Source organism: Helicoverpa armigera, chromosome 23 (genome assembly GCF_030705265.1).
Source record: "Helicoverpa armigera isolate CAAS_96S chromosome 23, ASM3070526v1, whole genome shotgun sequence".
Taxonomy (NCBI): Eukaryota; Metazoa; Arthropoda; class Insecta; order Lepidoptera; family Noctuidae; genus Helicoverpa; species Helicoverpa armigera.
In genome coordinates, this window is record NC_087142.1 from 8,250,401 (window position 1) to 8,273,809 (window position 23,409).

General features: G+C 35.0%; 3 protein-coding genes across 3 annotated transcripts; 2 read left to right on the plus strand and 1 right to left on the minus strand.

Moving 5' to 3' along the window:
* Positions 1–5,111: 5,111 nt before the first annotated feature.
* LOC126054215 (uncharacterized) lies at positions 5,112–7,339 on the plus strand. Its single transcript, XM_064040788.1, has one exon. It carries the CDS (start codon positions 6,033–6,035, stop codon positions 7,281–7,283), a length of 1,251 nt encoding a protein of 416 aa, XP_063896858.1. The 5' UTR covers positions 5,112–6,032; the 3' UTR covers positions 7,284–7,339.
* Positions 7,340–12,936: 5,597 nt separating this feature from the next.
* LOC110374060 (uncharacterized) lies at positions 12,937–15,442 on the plus strand. The gene is made up of 6 exons (XM_064040789.1): positions 12,937–13,010; positions 13,288–13,425; positions 13,823–13,957; positions 14,119–14,310; positions 14,620–14,688; positions 15,088–15,442. The coding sequence occupies exons 2-6, from the start codon at positions 13,359–13,361 to the stop codon at positions 15,183–15,185; spliced, it is 561 nt and encodes a 186-aa protein (XP_063896859.1). The 5' UTR covers positions 12,937–13,010; positions 13,288–13,358; the 3' UTR covers positions 15,186–15,442.
* Positions 15,443–22,066: 6,624 nt separating this feature from the next.
* Positions 22,067–22,622, minus strand: LOC135118506 (uncharacterized). The gene is made up of 2 exons (XM_064040780.1): positions 22,463–22,622; positions 22,067–22,251 (listed from the first exon to the last, which is right to left on the minus strand). The coding sequence occupies exons 1-2, from the start codon at positions 22,551–22,553 to the stop codon at positions 22,079–22,081; spliced, it is 264 nt and encodes an 87-aa protein (XP_063896850.1). The 5' UTR covers positions 22,554–22,622; the 3' UTR covers positions 22,067–22,078.
* Between the last annotated feature and the right edge of the window lie 787 nt (positions 22,623–23,409).

A 23,409-nucleotide genomic window follows, 5' to 3' on the forward strand; every position in this document is an offset into this window, starting at 1 on the left:
ACCGAGAATAAAAGCTACTAATCATTAATCACATTATTTTCAACACGCAATTATTGCACATTCATCTGAGAGCCTATTTTACAGAGAAATATAAAAAAAACAATTGTTAGTAGAAAGTCATTTATAACTTTCTCGAACGAACTTTAAAACAATACTACTCGCATCTAATCCAGTCACCTTAACGCGAGCACCCTAATACGCCGTCCGTATAATTTTCACATACGTCTGTCTGTCCACACAATATCACTATATTTACATAGTCCCTTTGTTTGACGCGTAATTACTGAGCCCCGCCTGATGTATCCGGGACTGTCAACAGTATCGGTTACTTTACCCGGTATTACCGGGTAAATTACCGTGATTACAACACTGTTAGGCCTATAGAACTGATAGTTAAGCTAACGATGGCGATTTAGTGTTAGAGAGCTTTGTTGTTAAGTTCTCGTGATTTCGATCTGGATTTGTCAGTGAAACCTTTTTTCTCGAGCAAGGTAAATGCCCACGAATACCACTGCAAACTTCCGCTTGAATTTCAGGTGGCCAACGAAAGTCTAGTCATTTATATATTTTTTTATTAGATATTCTTGACTCACTTTAAGCGGTAACGACATATTTCGTGTTTTTGCTAAAATAAAACTTGAGATCTATTTGCCATAGCCACGGCTGTGGTATTCAAAGGAGATATGCCAACTCAGTGCTATCTTAGAGTTGTCGTAATTAAACGTTGACTTATCGTTGTAACCGTCAAAACGTAACTAATAATCCTTCACTCGATTTTTTAAATTGGTACAATTTATTAGTCTGTAATTATGGATTAATTATATTTATACAAATAATCAATACTCCAACAATCCGATCGCGTCTACCAATTATCTAAAGAGGGTGACACACACACACACACACACACGCAGACACACACACACAAACATACATGTCTAATTATCCGCATGATTGACTTGTCCTTACCACTAATTGCCCGTGGCCAGTGGGTAATGAAAAAACCTTTGCTGCCCTTTGAATAAAATCATTCACTGGAAAATTGTCATATATTGCCTACGGCTTGTTTTGTGTTAGTACAATGTAATAGATATTTTTCGTTATTATTCTATAAGAGGCTTTTTCTTCAATTTTTTCATTGAAAAAAGTGTGAAAATGTCCATTGATAAGTTTGACTTTTTCATAAGATAAAAGACCATTAGCCAGATTTCAAGTCGTGGTGGCCTAGTGGGTAAAGGACCAACCTCTCAAGTATGAGGGCGCGGGTTCGATCCCAGGTCAGGCAAGTACCAATGCAACTTTTCTAAGTTTGTATGTACTTTCTAAGTATATCTTAGACACTATCGGCTGTGTTTCGGATGGCACGTTAAACTGTAGGTCCCGGCTGTCATTGAACATCCTTGGCAGTCGTTACGGGTAGTCAGAAGCCAGTAAGTCTGACACCAGTCTAACCAAGGGGTATCGGGTTGCCCGGGCGACTGGGTTGAGGAGGTCAGATAGGCAGTCGCTTCTTGTAAAGCAATGGTACTCAGCTGAATCCGGTTAGACTGGAAGCCGACCCCAACATGATTGGGAAAAGGCTCGGAGGATGATATGATGAGCCAGATTTCAAGAATAAATTAATATCTTCTTAGAAACAAGTTATTGGTTTCAAAAACCAGTAAAAGTATTATTTTACACAAAACTCCATCTTCATTATTTCAGCCGCTTCATATGATAAAGAAAAAATATTTATTTACAAAGTTCCGCGACTGAACACCGGCAAACTAAATTATAGTTTTTGCATCACGTCCCCTTGTCGTCAAAATATTAAATACTCAAAGCTAAAACGAAAAGAAAGCTTCTCAAGTATTTAATACGAATCATTAACTTGAAACAATACCGTCGAGCATCAATCATTATTTATTTAGAGAGAAAACTTTGTAAAATATATCGTTTTATCTCTTAAAAGCGACGAAAACTGAATGATTAATGTGACCTCACTATCGGAACTAAGAATCTTAGCTACGGAACCCTTTCATTTAATGCCTGTATTGTTGCTAAGATTTTAAATTAATGAACTGTACCGTATAGCTTTTGTTTGCGAAACAATGCTGAGTTAATTAATTTTTTTAGTCTTCTTTTTTTGCAAAGTTAATACGCCTTTTTCTATTTTTGTTTTTAAATAAAAATATCTTTAAAACATATTGGGAAAGGTAGTAATGAACAAATGTATAAATAAGCATTTACGCAGCAATACAGCAATATGTCAAAAATAATATAGCCATCTACTAATTTTGTAGCCAATTCACAAAAAAAAAACATAAAATTCTATATTTTTTATAAAAAAAAAGTCGGATTGAAGATATGTATTAAAAATATCTGAAACTGACCCAAAATACTTGCACGCAAGTGTACTCTCTCTTAACCGTACACTTCGTGCAGTATCAGAGCAACAGTAATGCAGAGGCGTGGTACCCGTCAGAACACATGATTTATACCCCGAAGCCGCTGTTTTGTGCTAATGCCTTCAGTTTCAGTATAAATAGCAAAAATATGAGACTTTGAGAAATACTGGAGATTAATTAATGAGTAAGATGAGTTTTTATTTGAGTTTGTTTTCTTAACTAAAATAAAAGCAATGACTTAAGAAAGTTTTATAATAATTAATTGTTCATGATGCCATATGATTGAAATCAACATTTGATAATACAAAAGCGCAGTTGAAAAATTTTATCGTACAAAATCAATAGAAAATTAATTCTCTACATAGCATACAGAAGTTTAGATGTAATTGCAGGATGTCGAAATTTTTTTAACATTACTCCTGACTTGTAAGTTTCTTAAGTAACTGAAATTGTCGTTCCAAGTTGTAAAGAGTAAAAAAAAATAACAATAAGCTATTTGTCGTAAGTAATAAGGCTGGCCTTAAATTACTTAAACATGTGAACAAATCAACTACACTATCACACAAAAAACCCGTATCACCACCATCAGTATCAAAATATAATTAATCTACGAACATACATTTATCATACTTAACCATCGGCCAGTGGTGACACGTCCGCGCAACCAACCAACCAAAATGCGGTTAATATTCATCTGATTAATTCGTTAAACACTTGATTTATGGCAACCCCGAAAATGACGTTCAATTTACTGGTCACACTAGTTCGATGTGTGTAATGAAGATTTATTTTAATGCGGCTAATTGCGGATTTGTGAGTAATAAGGAAATTATTTTGCTTTGGTTTATAAAAACCTCTCTATAGAGAGACCTACTTATATTCCACTTATACTTAGAACCTACTAATAAACACTAAACCCATTTTTTCCTTATTAGTCACAAATTCTCAATTAGCCTTATTTACGTCAATTTTGTATATACATGTATATTTTTGAGAGCTGTTTCACGCATTCGGATTGAAGGTAGCTCACTGGATATTCACAGGATAGCCCCCCACAATAACAAACTTGGATAAAATTATCATATGAACCCTATACAAATAATGTACTATTAATATCTTTAGTACAAAAACATTAGATACATAGTATAGTATACTAGAATGGTCTTTTCAGTCATAAATGTGATTTGTTTTTCAATATTAAAACTATCCTTACTGAATAAGAAATAGTTTTTTTGTGTGGTGTGTAAATTCTTTTTAAATAACAATGATTGTTTAATATAATATATATAAACACGGAAAAACGTATTTAATTAACTGAATAACGTACGTAGCAAATACTTTAGATTACCTGTTATTATCTGACGTACCTCGTGTATATTCAGGATAGTTAAGGTATGAAACCATTGCAAGATATTTTTCAGGTCAAAAAGTAATAACGAATTTATCCTTAAGCCTGCTGTTAACCTCTTGGATACGCTACCGGCGAGCAGCGATGAAGTTTTTTGATGCCTCGGTTATTATTATTCAATTTATTCATTAGTAGTAAGTTTGTATACAGAGTGTGTCGTTCATAATCACATTAAATCCTATCACATATACTTTATGATATTCTATGGCGAATTGTAAAAAAAATAACCTAATCCATTCAGTGGTTTAAACACAGGAGCCATTTTTCGTTTTTATAATTTACAACATCATGTGTAAAGCAGAGATAAAGTTAGGAGTATCGAATGTTTTGCTCACTTGACAGATGTCAGTTTTCAAGGGAGAATTTCAGTTGTTTGTAATGACTGAGTTTTATATGGTGTTCTAATTTTTGTTTTTATTCTATTAACTTTGAAAAATTCATTTTATTTTTATTTTTACGTATATTTCTTTTTTAATTCTCTTAATCGACATATATTAACCAGTATATAAACGCATTTCATTTAATGTGATTATGAACAACACACCCGATATATTAACTATAATAATGTTAAAATTATATTATTCCTTAAGAAAATATCATTAAGATCTATTGAGCCACTGATTAACTAAAGGCAACGCGTGACAGTTTTGATTTGGTGTTGCCATATAAGACATTGCTCAACTGTCTTTAAATTAATCCTTATTACTCTGCAAATTATATATGAGTGCATCCACAAATCTGATGTTTTTTGTGGCGTACCACGTTCACATATGGTGATGTGACCAAAAATCATATCGAGTAAGACCCACAAAAGTCTACTTTTTGTCGTCGTCCCCGAAACACGGGTGAATCTCCTAGTAGAAGCTAGTGTCATCTATACTAATATTATAAAGCTGAAGAGTATGTTTGTTTGAACGCGCTAATCTCAGGAACTACTGGTCCGATTTGAAAATTTCTTTCAGTGTTAGATAGCCCATTTATCGAGGAAGGCTATAGGCTACTTTAAATCCCGGTACGGGAAATAGTACCCACAGGATGCGGGTGAAACCGCTGGCAGAAGCTAGTAGTGCATATAATTTATCGCTTGGTACCTTGGTACTGTGCTGTCATCTTTATTACCAGGAAATTCGATTGAAAAATAAACTGAACGAAAACAAATTAATAAACTGTAGGCATCCTGAAACGGACGTATTTATTATTAATTAAGTAATGCATTGCTTGTCAGGCGTTTTAAGTCTATAAAATTACAAAAAACAAGAATTTGTGTCTTACAAAAAATATTATTTTATGTGTGTGTCATTTTGGTTGCAATCATGATTATAAATGTAGCTATGGTGACCACCCAGCCTTCGGCCCTAGATTAAGTCTGTACGCACACATGTATAATGTGCTGACTATAATTTTAAGAACTTAGGTAGATAAGTCGCCCCACCGGAGATGTCGCGCCGAGATGGGTCAGACAGTAGATTAGTTTTTTTGACAATTAAAAGTACCTCAGAATCGGTAACACGCTTTTAATTTGTCTCCCGAAATTCCTTAGTAGTAATACTTAGTAATTTCAATAGTTTCCCCGCTCCGGAAACAAGAGTGGCGCAGCCGGTAGGATTTCGCTGTTATATTCCTAAATTCTTCGCGGTTTTAAATTCGTCGCGTGTCTCGAGGACGAGCTGCACGATAGCTGTGGGAATTTAAGGACGAGTGAAATCCGACGAACCAAATAAATTACTCTTGGTGCGTGTGGGCAAACAAAGGAATACCAAGGATGAGAGTAGCAGCTGGCTGGTGAGTGATTTTTTCGCCAATCCATGTTCCTCTATCCCCCAATACTTAATACCTACATTATTTTGAGATTAAACCTCTCTCATTATAACGTGTTCATTTAGATTATTGGCTTATCTCATTGTGTTCTATAAATAGAACCGACATAGAGTAGTTAAACTTTCAGAGACGCCAATTAATTGTTATCTCAAGTGTATTCTTTGCATTGATATTTTTATAAATGTGTTTTATTAAAAGTAATAAGTAAAGTGTATGTAATTCTACACCTAATATAAAAAAATATATATTTTATACATTAATATTTTTAATTTTATTACCTAAACTATTACATACATTTTGCGTCTAATTATTTTCTGATTTACGTGTGTTATGTTTGAATTGTGTTATCTTGTGTGTTTCATAGCATAGTCAATTGTACTCTCACGAATTGTTTTATCTGTTCCGTTCTCTACTCTGTGAACATGATGACTTCAGTGACTATTGAACAAATACCCAAAGAAATTATTCAATTAATACCTTTGTATAATGGTGATAAAAGACAGTTAAATCTTTATTTGCGAAAGTGTCAGTATGTCCTTGACCGATATAAGGGTAGCCACGAACAAAATCTTTACGTTTATAATGTTTTAACTAGTCGATTGAGAGATGACGCCGCAGCGCTCTTATCAGAACGTGAAGATATTGTGACATGGTCTGCTTTTAAAGATCTACTTATTCAACATTTTGGAGACCCGCGTAGCGAAGCGTGCATTAATATCGAATTAGAATCCTTAAAAATTAAATCCGGTGAAAGTTATTTAGAATTTTGTAATAGAATCCAAAGTGTTCGATCATTATTGATGTCCAAGGTCAACATGATTGAGGATACTGATTTGAAGAGTGCAAAGACAATTATTTATAACAATACGGCCTTGAATGTGTTCTTATACAATCTCCCAGAGAATATGGTTCGTATTGTAAGGCTTAAGGCACCCTCTAGTTTAGAAGCGGCCTTGAGTATAGTACTTGAGGAAGTTAATTTCTTAGAGCAGTATAATACTAGGAATCGCATTTACGGTCAATCTAGCAGTTTCGGATCAAAATTGGTAATGACGCCAGCGGGATACAAACCTTTATTGCCAAATAATATTACCACACCTAAATTTAATTTCGGTATTCCACAGAATAAATTCAATCAGCCCCAAGGTCAATTACCAAATGCATTAACATCACGCCCCAAGCCTGGGTACTTACCCCAATCTCAACAATTTGGGTACAGGCCACCCCAACAATTCGGGTACAGGCCACCTCAACAATTCGGGTATAGGCCACCTCAACCATTTGGGTACAGGCCACCCCAACAATTAGGATACAGGCCACCGCCACAGTTTGGCTATAAACCGTTGCAACCTCAGCAGTTTGGTTACAAATCCCCCAATAATTCTAATACCCCACAAATACTAAAACCTCAAACGCAAACTACTGATGTGTCTATGCGAACAGCCCAACCTAAATCGAATGTACCACAAGGTTTCAATTTAAATGAATTGTCTGCTGACGACTATGAGCCTTATTACAATAACTATTACTCTAACTATGACGATGACTATTATGGTGACTCAAATGAAATTAATTATCATGACGAGACTCATGTTGACTATGAATTACAATCAGAAAATGAAATTCAGGCACTGGATTTTCAGGAGAGTGCCTCGACGGACAAGAAATCTTAGAATTAAATTTTGACTCTAATTTAGAGCTACCGTATATTTATGTAGAAGAGATAGACGCAAAATGATGATAGATACTGGTAGTATGAGATCGTTCATTGGTCCTACAAAAGCATATGAGTATTTTACGACTATATACGTAATGAAAATTTTCAGGTGGTTAGTACTCATGCTACTAGTAGACATAATGAAGTAATAGAAATTCCTCTTCTACCTACCTTTGTTAGTGACGATTGGCATAAGTTCTATGTATACGAAGTAGATCCACGGTATGACGGGCTTATAGGTAACGACCTTTACAGCAATTAGGTGCAATTATTGATCTAAAAGAACGAATCTTAAAACGAATTCCACTTGTATTCCAATAATCAATAATAATTTAAATTATAAAATTACTGTACAGCCACGTTCAGAACAACGATTTAAATTGCCAGTAGATCAATATTCAGGTGACGCTATTCTTGACTACCAAGAATTTCGAAATGGACTACGAATGCCTAGTGCTTTAGTAAACTGTGATAGTGGATACGCATTTACAGTAATTCAAAACACTTCAGATTGCCCAAAACAACTGACTATTTGCCAACCTTTCACAGTAACGCCATATGAAAATACAGAATACAACATTAATTTTACTACGACCAATACTCCTCTAGAAATTGACAAATTACTTGAAGAAAATTTAGATAAATTAAGACTCGATCATACCAATGGCGAAGAACGTGAGAAAATTTATGCACTTTGTAGGGAATATAAGGACATATTCTACTGTGACCAAATCCCCCTTACGTTTACTAATCAGGTTAAACATCACATACGTACCAAAATGAAGATCCTATATACATTAAACCCTATAGACAGGCACCTTTCATCCAAAACGAAATAAATAATCAGGTAGAAAAATTACTTCATGAAAATGTTATACAAGAATCTCATTCCCCTTGGAGTGCTCCAGTTCACCTTGTCCCTAAAAAGAAGGATGCGTCTGGTGAAATTAAATACAGGATGGTAATAGACTACAGACGACTGAATGACATAACCATAGACGACAAATACCCCCTACCTAATATTAATGACCTTTTCGACAAACTAGGAAAGAGTGTGTACTTCACCACATTGGATCTAGCAAGCGGCTACCACCAAATAGAAGTAGAAGAGAAGGATAGACAGAAGACAGCTTTTTCGACGCAAAATGGCCATTTTGAGTTTCTCAGAATGCCGTTTGGACTTAAAACCGCTCCTGCTACCTTCCAACGGACCATGGATAATATTTTGCGTGGTCTGCAAGGACTCCACTGCATGGTATACTTGGATGACATAATAATTTACGGAAATAGCCTTGACGAAATGATAAATAAATTAAGAATTGTATTTGACCGACTTAGAACAACTAACATGAAAATTCAATTAGACAAATCTGAATTTTACGCAAAGAAGTGCTCTACCTTGGACACACTATAACTAAAGACGGGCTAAAGCCTAATGACGACAAAATAAACGCTGTATTGAATTACCCGTTACCAAAGACAACGACAGAGATTAAGAGCTTTCTTGGACTTGTAGGTTACTACAGACGTTTTATAAAAGATTTTGCAAAAATTACTCAACCATTGACAGCCTGCTTAAAAAAGCGCAACAAAATTGTTATTGACCAGAAATACATAGACGCATTTAACAAATGCAAGGAACTCCTGACACATGCCCCACTGTTACAATACCCTGACTATGACAAAACATTTATACTGACGACCGACGCATCCAATGTCGCTCTAGGCGCTGTGCTGTCACAAGGACAGATTGGCAGTGACAAGCCCATTGCGTATGCTAGTCGTACCCTCAGTGATACAGAATCACGTTATAGTACCATCGAACGTGAACTGCTCGCTATAGTGTGGGCAGTAAAGCATTTTAGGCCCTATCTGTACGGTAGAAAATTCTATATATATACTGACCACCGTCCCTTAACTTGGCTCCAATCTCTTAAAGACCCTAGTAGCAAACTCACACGTTGGCGGTTACGTTTGCAAGATTACGACTTTGATTTAATTCACAAAAACGGCAAACAAAATACAAATGCAGACGCTCTGTCCAGAATAAAAATCAATGCCTTACTCACAGACGACGAAAATCAGTCTCTAGCAGTTAATATTGATGAGAAGGAAGATAAAAATCTAAATGAATGTGCAGATAGTAAAGGTTCATCAACAGTAACGATATCTGATTCTAGTCGAACTATGACCTGTAGTCCTATAGATTTTTCCGACAATATTAGAGAAGTTCACTACGATACAAATGAGTATCCAATACGATCAGTGTCCAGTAAGTCGAACGAAACCGTTCATTCCGCTGTAGAATTAGAATCAACCGGTATACCTATTTTACATGAGGCGATCGACACCAAGCCGAATCAAATCTTAATATTTTCATGGTTTAAAAATCAAATGCATGTTAAGAACCTGTCACGTGACAAACAAAAGATATTAGAAGTTTTCCTGCCAAAAGATAATCCGCAATTAGTAAAGGACTTTTTAAAGGAATACATACAGCCAAAATTAAAATATTTCATTTATTTTGAGGAGAATGAACATCGGAAACTATTTAGCAATATAATAATTGAACTATTCAGAAAGGGAACTATTAACCTATTTGAATGTACAGAAAGAGTTATTTTGTAGAAGATGAAGGAGAGCAAAAGGCACTTATACTTAAACACCATGAAGGAAAGACCTGTCATAGAGGCATAAAAGAAACGCTAGTTAGGCTCCGTAGAAATTATTATTGGAATAGAATGCAGGAAACTGTAACAGCCGTCATAAACAGTTGCGATGGGTGCCGTAGAATGAAATATGATAGGAAACCCATCAAACCTATATTACAACTAACACAAACCCAAGACGCGCCTTTTCAAGAGCTATTTATAGATCTTTTTAGTATAGAAGGTAAAACTTATTTAACTATAATTGACGCATTTAGCAAATTAGGTCAGGCAATCGAAACTCAGGAAAATCAACTCCCGAAGTAACTAGAGCACTGATGAAATATTTTTCGTATTACGGTACACCCAGAAGAATAAGCTCAGACCCCGGAACCGAATTTAATAATGAACTAATTAAGGAATTTTGAATTTACATAAAATTGATTTCCACATTGGAACCCCTAATAACCCCAATTCAATGGGTCTTATTGAGAGGTTCCACTCCACTATAATAGAAATTTACAGACTGGCCAAATACGAAAAACAATGTACTGATGCGGCTTCGGTTATGACTTATTCTGTTCTGGCATACAATCACACTATCCACTCAGTCACTGAACTTGCACCATTTGAAGTTGTCTTCGGACATACCGACTCAAGCAGTCCGTTTAGCATAGAATTAGAAAAACGTTATTTCCAAAAATTAGTAAAAGATCATGCAAAAAGAATAAAACATTATACGAACACTTAGCAGACAAAATGGTTAATATTAAAGAAAAGAATAGAGAGTAAGGGTGGTGAAGGTGAAATAAAGTTTAAAAAAGGAGAAATTGTTTTCGGTAAAGACATAAATAAGCGTAAAAGTAAGGATAAGCCCCGATATATAAAAGCTGTAGTAACAGGCAAAGCAGATAAAAATATTTTACCTATAAAAATAGGAGAAAGGGATACCAAAATTCCTATTAAAAATATAAAACGTCCTCCACAGGTGCGGCATATTATTGATGACAGTCACGATGCTGTCGCTGGCCCTTCATCTGCAAAATCTTGAAGGTAATCCAGGAGTTTTACCGGTGAAACAAGGTCATGCATATTTCCAAACTGATCAGTGGACTATTGTAAAGATCATCAGCCTAGATCAAATTTATACTGACCTTAACTACATCTCTACCAACTATCAAGCGCTTTGTAATTTAATTGATTGGAATGCATCATACTCACAAGAAATTATGACTATTAAAATGCATACAGATTCCATACGTGATTTAACTGTAGAAAAATACCAACAGCTTATACCATCCAAACGATCTAAACGAGGACTCATTAATCCACTGGGCTCTATTATAAAAATTGTTACCGGTAATTTGGATCATGATGATGCGTTGAAGTATGATAATCTCATTTCTAAATTGAATCAAGGTCAAATCACTATATCTAAAAGGTTAACATTGGTCTCTAAAATGTTTGACAGTTTTATTAATGCCACTGAAACTATTGAACAGAATACAATTAACTTCCATAACAGGTTAACTAAAATTGAAACATTAATTAAAGATTTAACTGCTCAGCAAAATAGTTGGATTTTTCTGACGTACTTAACTGGGTTGTTCAATGTTTTCATGAGTAACTTTCGTACTATATTTATTAGATTAAGTGAAATCGAAACTGCACTTGCATTAAGCAGAGTCTCTATTTTACATCAATCAATTGTTAATTCTTCAGAACTTTTATATCATCTTAAATTAATATCCGAATATGAAAGCTTAATATATCCTCCCGCCGAAGCGAACTTGTTAAAAATAGAAGAGATTATATGTGTTAAATCATTTATTAAAAGTAATCAAATAACGTTTATAATGGAGATACCACTTACCGATAATGTTACTTATAACTATTATAAGATTTACTCCCTACCAATTTTCCATGACACCGAAAATAAGACCCTAGCTATTTTCCCCAAATACCCTTACCTATTGGCGAAAGAAAATAGATACTCACCAATCGCAATACCGTGTAGACCATTCTCTGCCGGTGCTCGCTTCCTCTGCACTGCAGACAACAGGATCCCCTTCTATGAACTTACCTGTGTCGAACAGCTTATGAATTTCGAAAACGACCTTACCCTTTGCAAACAACATCCAATAGAAATCGAACAGGTCAGAGTCCAACAAGTCGCTAACAACAACTGGATCCTGTATAGTGAAGAGAAGACCACACTAACAGAACGATGCAAGGATGAGACCAGTAGACAATTGGTATTTGGTACTTACCTGATGACCATCGAAGAACCCTGTGAGGTGGAGATTCATGGCATACACATTAATCATCGTATCTTCATAGAGTCCGATGTGGTGAAAAGAGTACCAATCATCGCCTTACCTCAGTTACGCACTAACGCACAGCTATCCAGTACACGTGCACTTGATATGAAGGGCATAAATCTAGACGAAGTGAAATATATGGCGTATTCGTTAAAACATAGTGAAGTGATCGAAAGTGTTTTTGATAAAAGGGACAGTAGCTTCAGTGCGTCCTTGGTGTACGTGACCTTAGGTTTAGTTATTTTAAGTATTTTTGTATTTTCCGTTTATGTTGTTCGGCTCAAATTGCTGAAATACACGTGTTTCAAGAAAAATTATCGGAACCAATCTAAAATCGATTCTCCCGATAATTTTCCTCTTAAGGTCGGAGGAGCTATGGTGACCACCCAGCCTTCGGCCCTAGATTAAGTCTGTACGCACACATGTATAATGTGCTGACTATAATTTTAAGAACTTAGGTAGATAAGTCGCCCCACCGGAGATGTCGCGCCGAGATGGGTCAGACAGTAGATTAGTTTTTTTGACAATTAAAAGTACCTCAGAATCGGTAACACGCTTTTAATTTGTCTCCCGAAATTCCTTAGTAGTAATACTTAGTAATTTCAATAGTTTCCCCGCTCCGGAAACAAGAGTATGTAGTGTTCATTTGTTTTTTATTTTCGCTCTGTTTGTCAATTGACGTGTCTTTTTATAAAGATGACGATTATTTCTTCGGTAAGTAGGTATGATAGTCCACATCTGTGTATCAAACTGATTTCGAAACAATATTTAAGTATCTTATCAATAAACTAGTGAGAACTTCTTCCCGTAAAATACTAAGTCATTATGCCTTTGTTACTTAGAGATAGTATATCTCCACCACAGTGAAAGAATTTTTCAAATCAGTTCAGTAGTTACAAATAAAAAAACTATTTCCTTTATTATATTAAGTACTATAAATATGTAGTATTAACCAATTAAAATTGAAATTTATTTTTTCTTTTTTCTATAGTTTCAGAAGGAATAGAACCGGCAGAAGTTGAAGATCATCAAGTTTCATATCAATCCAATGATAAGCTAGATATGATTATTTATTTTGTCAATATATCCCCGGGATCGACGTTTGAAGTCATCGAAACATATTATAGAGGTAGTGACTTTTTTTTAATTAGTCATCTTTCTATATAAGTACTAGTGTTTAAGTACTAATAAACTGTTCTAGCTTATAAGAGAAATTATTGTATATTGCACAGACGAAAGAGACTGGGCCCTACGACACAGGCTATCCTAGTGTGGGGTTCAGTGCCATCTATATGATGCTTTCTTAGAAAAAATAAAGATGTTTTTGTCTTGTTCTAATATACCTAATAAATTATCTAGGAATCCTGTTCCTAGAACCGAAGAAAAAGTCTCATTTCCCACAATAGCTTTTTCAATACTACCTACATATTTGAAGATTTTTTCAAATTCCTGAGACAAGCGCGTTCAGCTTATTATTGAAATATATTTTTGTAAAAATTACATCAAATATAATATGTATTTTTCAGGTAAAATGACTGACGAAAAGAAAACTACCTTTTCGAACAAAAACTTCGTAATGCAGAAACATTACGTGATATCTACTAAAACAAACTTTACTGGATTCGATGTTGTCATACAAGAGAAACAAAACAGTTTCACGTGTGAGAAAAAAACTATTGTTTCTGGTTTTCTCTCCGCGAACGAATATGGAGTAACCGTATATATTTGAAGATTTTTTCAAATTCCTGCGACAAGCGCGTTCAGCTTATTATTGAGATCTATTTTTGTAAAAATTACATCAAATATAATATGTATTTTTCAGGTAAAATGACTGACGAAAAGAAAACTACCTTTTCGAACAAAAACTTCGTAATGCAGAAACATTACGTGATATCTACTAAAACAAACTTTACTGGATTCGATGTTGTCATACAAGAGAAACAAAACAGTTTCACGTGTGAGAAAAAAACTATTGTTTCTGGTTTTCTCTCCGCGAACGAATATGGAGTAAACCGTAAGCAATAACTTTAAACTTTTTTGTTAAATTTTAATTTAGGACGATCCATATTTGACCACTATTTTTGGAGAGCTTGATGACAAAAAGTTATTTTTTTTTGCATGCAATTGAAAAAAAAAGTATATGGGGCTGGTTTCCTAAAATCACATTCTGCCCTGGTGGCAATTGGAACGCCTCTGTGTTTCCAAAAAATCAAAGCAGGTGCAACATAAAAAAAAAACCCATTAAAACGTTGTAACAATCTCCTGTTTTCGCTATACACAATGTAGACCGGAAATCAAAAATTAACACAAGTTTTTTTTTCAGGCCATAACGATATTTGTTTAGAACCAAATTCTTGTACTGTTGTTGTGAATATGAAAAACGAGTGTACTGGTAAGTTCTTTTTTTCCATTTACATAAGACTAGTAGGTACATAAACAAGCATACAACTCGATTTACTGATCCACCAACCTACTTCCAAGGGACCTTTTTCTTATGAGCGCGCGCATACTACAAACTTTTAGTCGGCCGATAGTTGATTTGGGCTCATTAATCAGTATGAAGATGAATGGAGCGAGTGCCTATCTGACCTCCTCAACCCAGTTACCCGGGGAACCTAATATCCTTTTGTTGAGTGGTGTCAGACTTACTGGCTTCTGACTACCCGTAATGACTGTCAAGGATGTTCAATGACAGCCGGGACCCACAGTTTAACGTGCCATCCGAAACACAGTCATAATAAATTTTACATATTTATGTAATTATACTAATATTCAAATGTTTATATTTCAGGTGATGTCGATACACAGAAAGTGGTGATAATTGGGTTGTTTTCAACAGCATTAGTTGGTGTTTTAATAACTCTTCTTACTAAGTCAATAGTAACATAACGCAAATAGGGAATGCAGAAGAAACAGCATAGAATAATTATATAGAGGTACAAGAAATGCTGGTGAGAAGATGTATTTAGATACCTTCCTAGCTGATTGTAAAAAGTATGGGTAGGCTTTTGTCTAGTAGCAGGACTGTACAGCTTAGGCTAACAAAGTAATGTAATGTATAGACATTATATGTAGGTAGGTACTTACAAAACTAGCTATTGTGAACTTTTGTACATAATAAAAATAAATAGTTTAATAGAATACCACCTCCTGTGTCTGATTTGTATTTGAAGTACGTACGTGTGAATAAGACAACATAGTTAAGGGAGATAATAAAAGTCTGGATCCAAAAAACAATTAGTATTGTGTCTAGGACCGATGACAAATAACTTTTCAATTTCAGCTTCAAAAATGAAACTTTTATTTATTTATCGAAATTAAAATGTTCCAATATTAAAAGTGTTTTACCATATTGCGACATATATTTTCGGGCTTACATTAATATTTTAATACAAGTCAGTCTGTACATTAGCATTCGAAATTAACCCGTCAGTGAGCGCAGCTGTCGCGCGGTCCATATGACCACTCTGTTGATTGAAACTGTACGTGTATGTACGTGACAGGGTTGACTGTATTGTACCATTAATTTTGACATGTCTACCATATCATATGTTTATATCTACTTACTTGGTATAAAATTGAGAGATTCACGTTTTTATTTTAAAACGAAAACATAGATTTACTTGCTAACAAACCCACAAAAACAACCCTCAAATAATTACACTACATTCCCAAAAAAAAGGTAACAAAAGCACCCAAGCAATTGCGTCCACAGCCCACTTAAACACAATTAACAGTCACAGCGCGTGCCAGTTAAATTTGCCAGACAGTGTACTGCTAACAGTCACGGAGCTACTCTTAAATAACCCCTAGAGCCATAGTCGTAGGAATAAACCACAAGAGTAGAGGCGTTTCTGCAAAATTAACAACTGGCTCGGTGGCTGGTCCGAAGTGAGCTACTGTTAGTGCGTACAGTGGCGAAATGTGGACCGGTTGGACCGTGGTTTAAGTTATGATGGTTTAGCGTGTGCTAAGTTAAAAGATGTAAAGGTTTTTAAAGTTTCGCGTTTTGTACGCGTATTTTTATATACAATCGGGACTTATTACTATAAATAATCTAAATTACATATATATAGATGTAGAAGTACATATGTTGTTTATCACAATAAAATACATATTTTGAAGATTGTACACTAACCATATCAATTACAAGTAGAGTTAATATGTATTCGTATTTTAAGAGAGTATCTTATTTTATTTTTATTTTTTTATTTATGTCTTTTTTCTAAATAAGGATTTTATACGTAACCGTTACTTTGTAATATACAGCATTTTATTGCTTTGTTTCCTACTGTGACCAAAATATACAATCTGTGAAGTTTAAGTTCAGTAAATTGTACATTTATCTGATCATTTTTATTTATCATTTATAACTTGTACCACACAAAAGTGCTGAAGCCCAATGGTCAATTGTACAGAGCACGGCAGACGAGGGTTATTGGAAACCTAGAATAAATATTCATCTTCAAATATTTTCTCCGTGGCAGGTTTAAAAGTGGGCCTATGTGGGTATTTTACAGTTTGAAAATAGAACCGTGAAAACTGTATACATTGCAGACTAAACAAACGACGGTTGGCAATTTTTTTTAAAGAAAATCTTGATTCCAAACATAGCTTCATGCATCTTAGTACTGTGCGTACTACCATTCATTTTCGTACTTATTTTTAAGCCCAAACCCACTATCGGCTGATTAAAAGCTTGCAGGTTAATCTAATTGGCAGAAAAAATGTGAAAAACTGAAATGAATGGAGAAGCGGCTTTTTCACAAGCTTTTATTTTTTCAACTTGCCTTGTTAGCTAGTTACCTAATGGGGGACAAATTCTGTAATCCTTTATTTGATTCACTTCCCTTAGACTTACGAAGTTGAAATTGTGCTAGAGCACAGTTCTGATGACAATACCATTAATAACATTGAAATTAATGCTTCAGCTAGGAGTTAGTTGACTGTTAGGAAATAATAATTTGTTCTTATACATCAACTTAAAACCCAGAATATTTCTTCTACTACTACTTTGTGAGGGCAAAGATACTCTAACGAAATGCCCAATTTATATTTACTTACGCGAACTCCGTCTCTATTCAATTTCCTAACAAAATATCGCATGCTATAGAAAGCAAACGAGTGTACCTTATCTAAATATTGTGATGTTTGAATAGAAAGTGTATCTTTGCATGTGCGTATTGTGTACAATACAATGTTTGCATGTGTGTGTAACATACAATAGTTTGTTGCTCTTATTCCAATTGGATGTATACTTCCATCTTTCGTTTACCCAGACGATAATATAATCTTTGGGTATTTATGCTAAGCATATCTGGCAAACTGTTAACTTTTAGTCGGCCGATAGTTTGAGCCGGCTCATAAATGAGTATGAATATGAATGATAAGCGTGTCTCAATCCTTCTTTGTGTGAGAGGAGGCCTGTTCCCAGTAAATAAGGCTGATGATGATGAAGAGAAATGATACTGAATTATTTAATAAAAGTGCTTGTGAAAATTATAAATGTAGTCCCTGCTAAATTTTACAGTAAAGAAAAAAACAAAACACTAATACAAACAGGTTTTATTCTATACAGTTCTTTTTGTTTCGTGCTCAAAAAAGGTTCGATATCTTAAATATCACTAACAGATTAAACAATAATTTATCCGGTCAGTATCAGACCGACTAAAAAGTTTGGTCAGGTTCACAATTACCTTCAAAATAAACTGTCAGTCAACTATCGGCCGACATTTAGTCTGCAGTGTGCTGGGATATTTTTTGTATAGCTTTTGTATTCAACAAAATGTAGGGTTTGGTAGACATTGTTATTTTATGTAGTTTTGTAATTCAGTCGAGTCTAGTGGTTTTAAACAGGTGACTCAGCCTTTTAGCTAAAAAGCTGAAACTGGGAATTAATAAATGAAATGATAATAGATTTAGCAAAGTTTTAAAAGGTTGACAATATATTTATTATACACTTCCACATTTTCTTACTTAGTTAAGTAGCTACATAATCTGTGAGGTCTCAAAAACTGTGCTGTTTTGTCAATAGAATTTAAATTATATTTGTCGTTTCATTTCAATTACAATACACTCTTTTTCTTCTTTTGTCTCACAGGCAGCACATACTTTCCTCTCTCCAACCACGGGCTCATACTAATATTAGTATTATTGATAGCATCCAAAACAGTATTCACAGAGATATAAATTAATATAATAAACAGCGCTATTATTAACCTATCAATCATTTTCATATACTTTTCAATGTACAAAGCTATACCATAGAAACTTGTTAGATTATTTTTCTTTAATACTTCGCAGGGTTTCTCTAGAGCTGCAAAAGGTATAGATATACATACTAAAGCACTTATAATAGATAGTAATGTAGATACACAGAGATCCATGGTCCTGTTGGCACGTAGCTTGGTCCTGTAAACTTTTTTGGGTTGCTTATGAAGAAGAATGAGGCGTTTCTCGTCATCTTTGAAGAGTTGATCGAGCTTGAAGTATTCGATTAATCTGTGGAGATAAGATTTATTTAACGTGCTTGCACTTAGATAAAATAATAAGTTTTGTAAAATCCGAAAGAGGCATACAATTTTCTCGTTAATAACTGTGATGTGACTGTGTTCATCATCCTCCGAGCCTTTTTCCCAACTATGTTGGGGTCGGCTTCCAGTCTAACCGGATTCAGCTGAGTACCAGTGCTTTACAAGAAGCGACTGCCTATCTGACCTCCTCAACCCAGTTACCCGGGCAACCCGATACCCCTCGGTTAGACTGGTGTCAGACTTACTGGCTTCTGACTACCCGTAACGACTGCTAAGGATGTTCAATGACAGCCGGGACCTACAGTTTAACATGCCATCCGAAACACAGTCATTGGTGTCTAAGATGTACTTAGAAAGTACATACAAACTTAGAAAAGTTGCATTGGTACTTGCCTGACCTAGAATCGAACCCGCGCCCTCATACTCGAGAGGTTGGTTCTTTGCCCACTAGGCCACCACGACTTTTTATGATGATTTTTTTTATGATGTGATTGTGTTATACTCCAAAAATAACAAATAGTTACATAATAGAAGTGTCATATCAAAGTTTTCAAATAATCTTTGGGCAACACTACATGTAAAAGAGACGGTTAAATTAAAAGATAAAGCAGCTATTGCAAACCGTTTCATGCTAAAGGATGATGGGTAAAATTGGCCGGTATATCCAATAGAAACCATTCGCATATCAAATGATAGCTTATACCCTAAGCTTCATTTTTTGTAATGGGCAAAACATTGTAAACCACCGGAGAACGAAGATATGACACCTGATAGCATAGGGCAGCCCATGGACTTGAACCACTTCATTGCGTATGAGACGGATGTTTAAGTGCATTATTACTGTCAATAATTGTCAGAACGAGTCACAGAAGGTGTCTGTGCCCATATTTTCCAAGTTTATTGAAAAAAAAAAGGATTATTTAGCAGGTAGTATTTACAACGTATGGTGTACGTATTCCGCCGTTCTGGTGAGTCTAACCCGGCATAACCAATGAAAACCATTCGCATATCAACTGATAGCTTATACCCTAAGCTTCATTTTTTATTATGGGCAAAACATTGTAAACCACCGGATAACGAAGATATGACACTTGATAGCATAGGACAGCCTATGGACTTGAACCAATTCATTTTGTATGGGAGAGATGTTTATGTGCATTATATTATTGTCCATATTAGTCAGGAAGAGTCACAGAAGGTGTCTTTGCCCATATTTTCCAAGTTTATTGAAAAAAAAAGATTATTTAGCAGGTAGTATTTACAAAGTATGGTGTACGTATTCCGCCGTTCTGGTGAGTCTAACCGGCATAACCAATGAAAACCATTTGCATATCAAATGATAGCTTATACCCTAAACTTCAATTTTTGTTATGGGTGGAACATTGTTAACCACTGGGGAAAAAAGATATCAATCCTGTAAGCCTACGACTGCCTATGGAATTAAACCACTTTGGCACGTATGGTATATAAAGAATCTTCTTATTATAAATAACGCAGCTTTTCCACCACTGAAAGATTCTCAAATCAGCTCAGTCAAGTTCGTAGCCTATTTAATGCAAATACTTATCGTGAGTACTTGCACACACATTATCTAATGGCCAGGATAATACACCTTGCTTTGAAATATAATCCTGTGGAATTGGAGGTGTGCTGGCATCAATCTATCATCACCAATGACTGTCGACTGTTCTGGCTAACAAGCCTGATGTGCCATATGATGAGAACTCTGTGAAAGCTGACAAACAACTTAAATAACTTTGTTCTACTGATAAAACCCCTCATGTATCCTTGTGGACCTGACCACCCGGTTGGTTACTATTTGTGTATTACCACATAGCATAAAACAAAGTCGCTTTTTCAGTCCTTATATCCCTATTTCAATTTGCAAGCTTAATTCTTCCAAACTACGCAAGGATTTTGATGCGGTTTTTTAACATATTATTATACTAGCTTCTGTCAGCGGTTTCACCCACATCCCGGAGGAACCAGGGCACGAACCCGGATAAAAATGGGCTATCTACACTGAAAGAATTTTTCAAATCGGTCCACTAGTTCTTGAGATTAGCGCGTTCAAACAAACAAACAAACTCTTCAGCTTTATAATATTAGTATAGATTCAAAGATTGATTGAGTGATTGAAGAGGAAGGTTTGTATGTGTAGTAACAACCGTTAAATAGTGAGGAAATACTGTTTTCCCGTGCGAAGCTGGGGTGGGTCGCTTTTTTTTCAAATAATTCGACAACCCAGGGCCAACTATCCTGATGCCGCAGAACGAGGAAATGCTATCTCCAATAATGGAAATAGTATACGGTAGTAGAAGTAAAAGTTTTTAAGTTTTGTTTTGCTATTAAAACAATTATGCCTAGTTAAGACCGATTTTTATTGATAGTGTACCCTAGGCTAATTTAAATAAGTGATAAGTTGACTAAAATACATCATACAATGATTTTTTCTATTACAGATTTTATTTTTACAAAAAAAATGGGTGCATAAAGTATAACTCTTTTGTGCCCGACTGTACTTATTTCCGGTCGATTTTTGACATGAACTGTTTTATTTCAGTAACTGTAGGCTATAAGCAATAATCTAGTATACATTAGAATTTTATTGGTTATCAGGCCAGGGTTCATACAAAATTGCCCATCATCCTTTTACAGATTTTAATGTTTATAGTAACGTAAATGTACTTACTTTTGCAATCCTAAGCGGTAGAAAATCATCGCAAACTGATAAAAAATCACTGACACTGTATATAAGAAAATGATGCCATTTAACGTATTACAAAGAATTTTTTGAATCATATGAAAGAATTAGGACAGTTGCAGATATAAGTAAAGGGTATGAACGAGGGTCTTAAATACGTAGATACAAAAATTGCATACAAAATGGTAATTGACATGAATTTGATTAGCTTATTAAATTCTGAACCATAAGTTGCTGAACGTTAAAATTCAATAAATTTTCAATCAAATCATTATTTGGGTCAAATCAGTGTTGCATTTAAACACAGGTCCAAATTACGATAATACACTTTTATATATCTCAGTATCCAGTTTAATAAAAAAATATATGATATTTGAAAAACAAGTCATGTGAATCACATATTTATGTCAATGTCATGTAATGTCAGTGACATACCTACATAAAATGAATCAACAATATTCAAACAAGTGCTTTTATTGAGACCTCAAACCAATAGTGACGACGTGAAACAAATAAGTGATATCATTGTATGTACTTCAGAAAAATTACTCCGAAAAATGTGTGATCTGCATCAGAAATATAACATAAGTGATGCAGATGCTGATTATAGTAAATGGCAGGTTGATGTCGAGCGGCACCGCGCGGCAGAGCGTGTATCGGAACGGACGCAGGCGCACGTACTGCAGCGCCGTCTGCAGCTCGAACCGAAGACACTCGTCTGAAAAGAGTAGGTACTCAAAAATATGTCGATCCAAAAAAAATGCTGACCTACCATCTTAGGGATGTCGTCGAGACAAAAAAAGTGGATGTTAGTACGATGGCTGACGAAGAAAACATATTGCGCCGACCCTAAATGACTTAGCAACGGGACAGGAAGAAAAGTGGATAATTTGGAGCTGTGAGATACCTATGGGATTCGTCAAACTTACCTGAGCTCCTAAGTATCTGAGTAGTAAGTGTCTCCTTAATTCGATCCACTTGGAAATTAGTTGCTTCAGCGATGATGGCTGGTGCACTCATCAACGTTAATGTTTGTTTGATTTCAAGTAGAACTGCTATTATGAGAAGAAGGTCCGACTGTAAACATATAATTATAATACTACACAGTTCTCTCTTCAATTTGATCAGTTCAATTGATATGCTATTGATCATTGTTAAAATTAATGTTTCATCTGAGGTTTAAGTTAATTTAAAATTAGTGTTGAATGGGAATGGATCCATAAGTTAATACAGAAAAGAAGCATCAGTACTCACTCCGTGAAATAATGATGTAAGCATGAAATAGCAGGAAACAATTATCTTGGCAGTATTGCATAGCAAATGAGAGACTACCTGAAAGTCAAAGTAGGCATTACATTGGAAGATGCTCATGTTTAATGGTAAGACGAACGAATAACAAGCAAAAAAGACATTAGTTGCATGGTATAAATCCAACAAGGTTTCCAAATATTTTCAAGATTGTTAAAAACATAGTTACCAAAAACTGCAACTGCTTATTAATATGTTGCAAACTGTCCAACAAGTTATTGTAATAAAGCATACTTTTCTTCACATTTCTCATGCTGATGGCGACTTCATCTCTACCAGTGATATTTACGGGCACTGAATTGGACGCAATAAATGTACTGACAGTTTTAATGCGATCTTGAATTATCGAAAATATAACGATGACTGTTAATTGGTTTATATCTGTAGATAAGATTGCAGAACTAATGCTATAGTATCGTAACGAATTACCAACAATTGGTATTCGTATAATAGATACGGTGCTTCTTAACAGCAGACCAGCAAAGCCAACGTAGCACACATAATTGGGAAGGCGAATTTCCTCAAACCCCATGATCCTGTCATTGATTTTAACATCGCTGAAGAACGA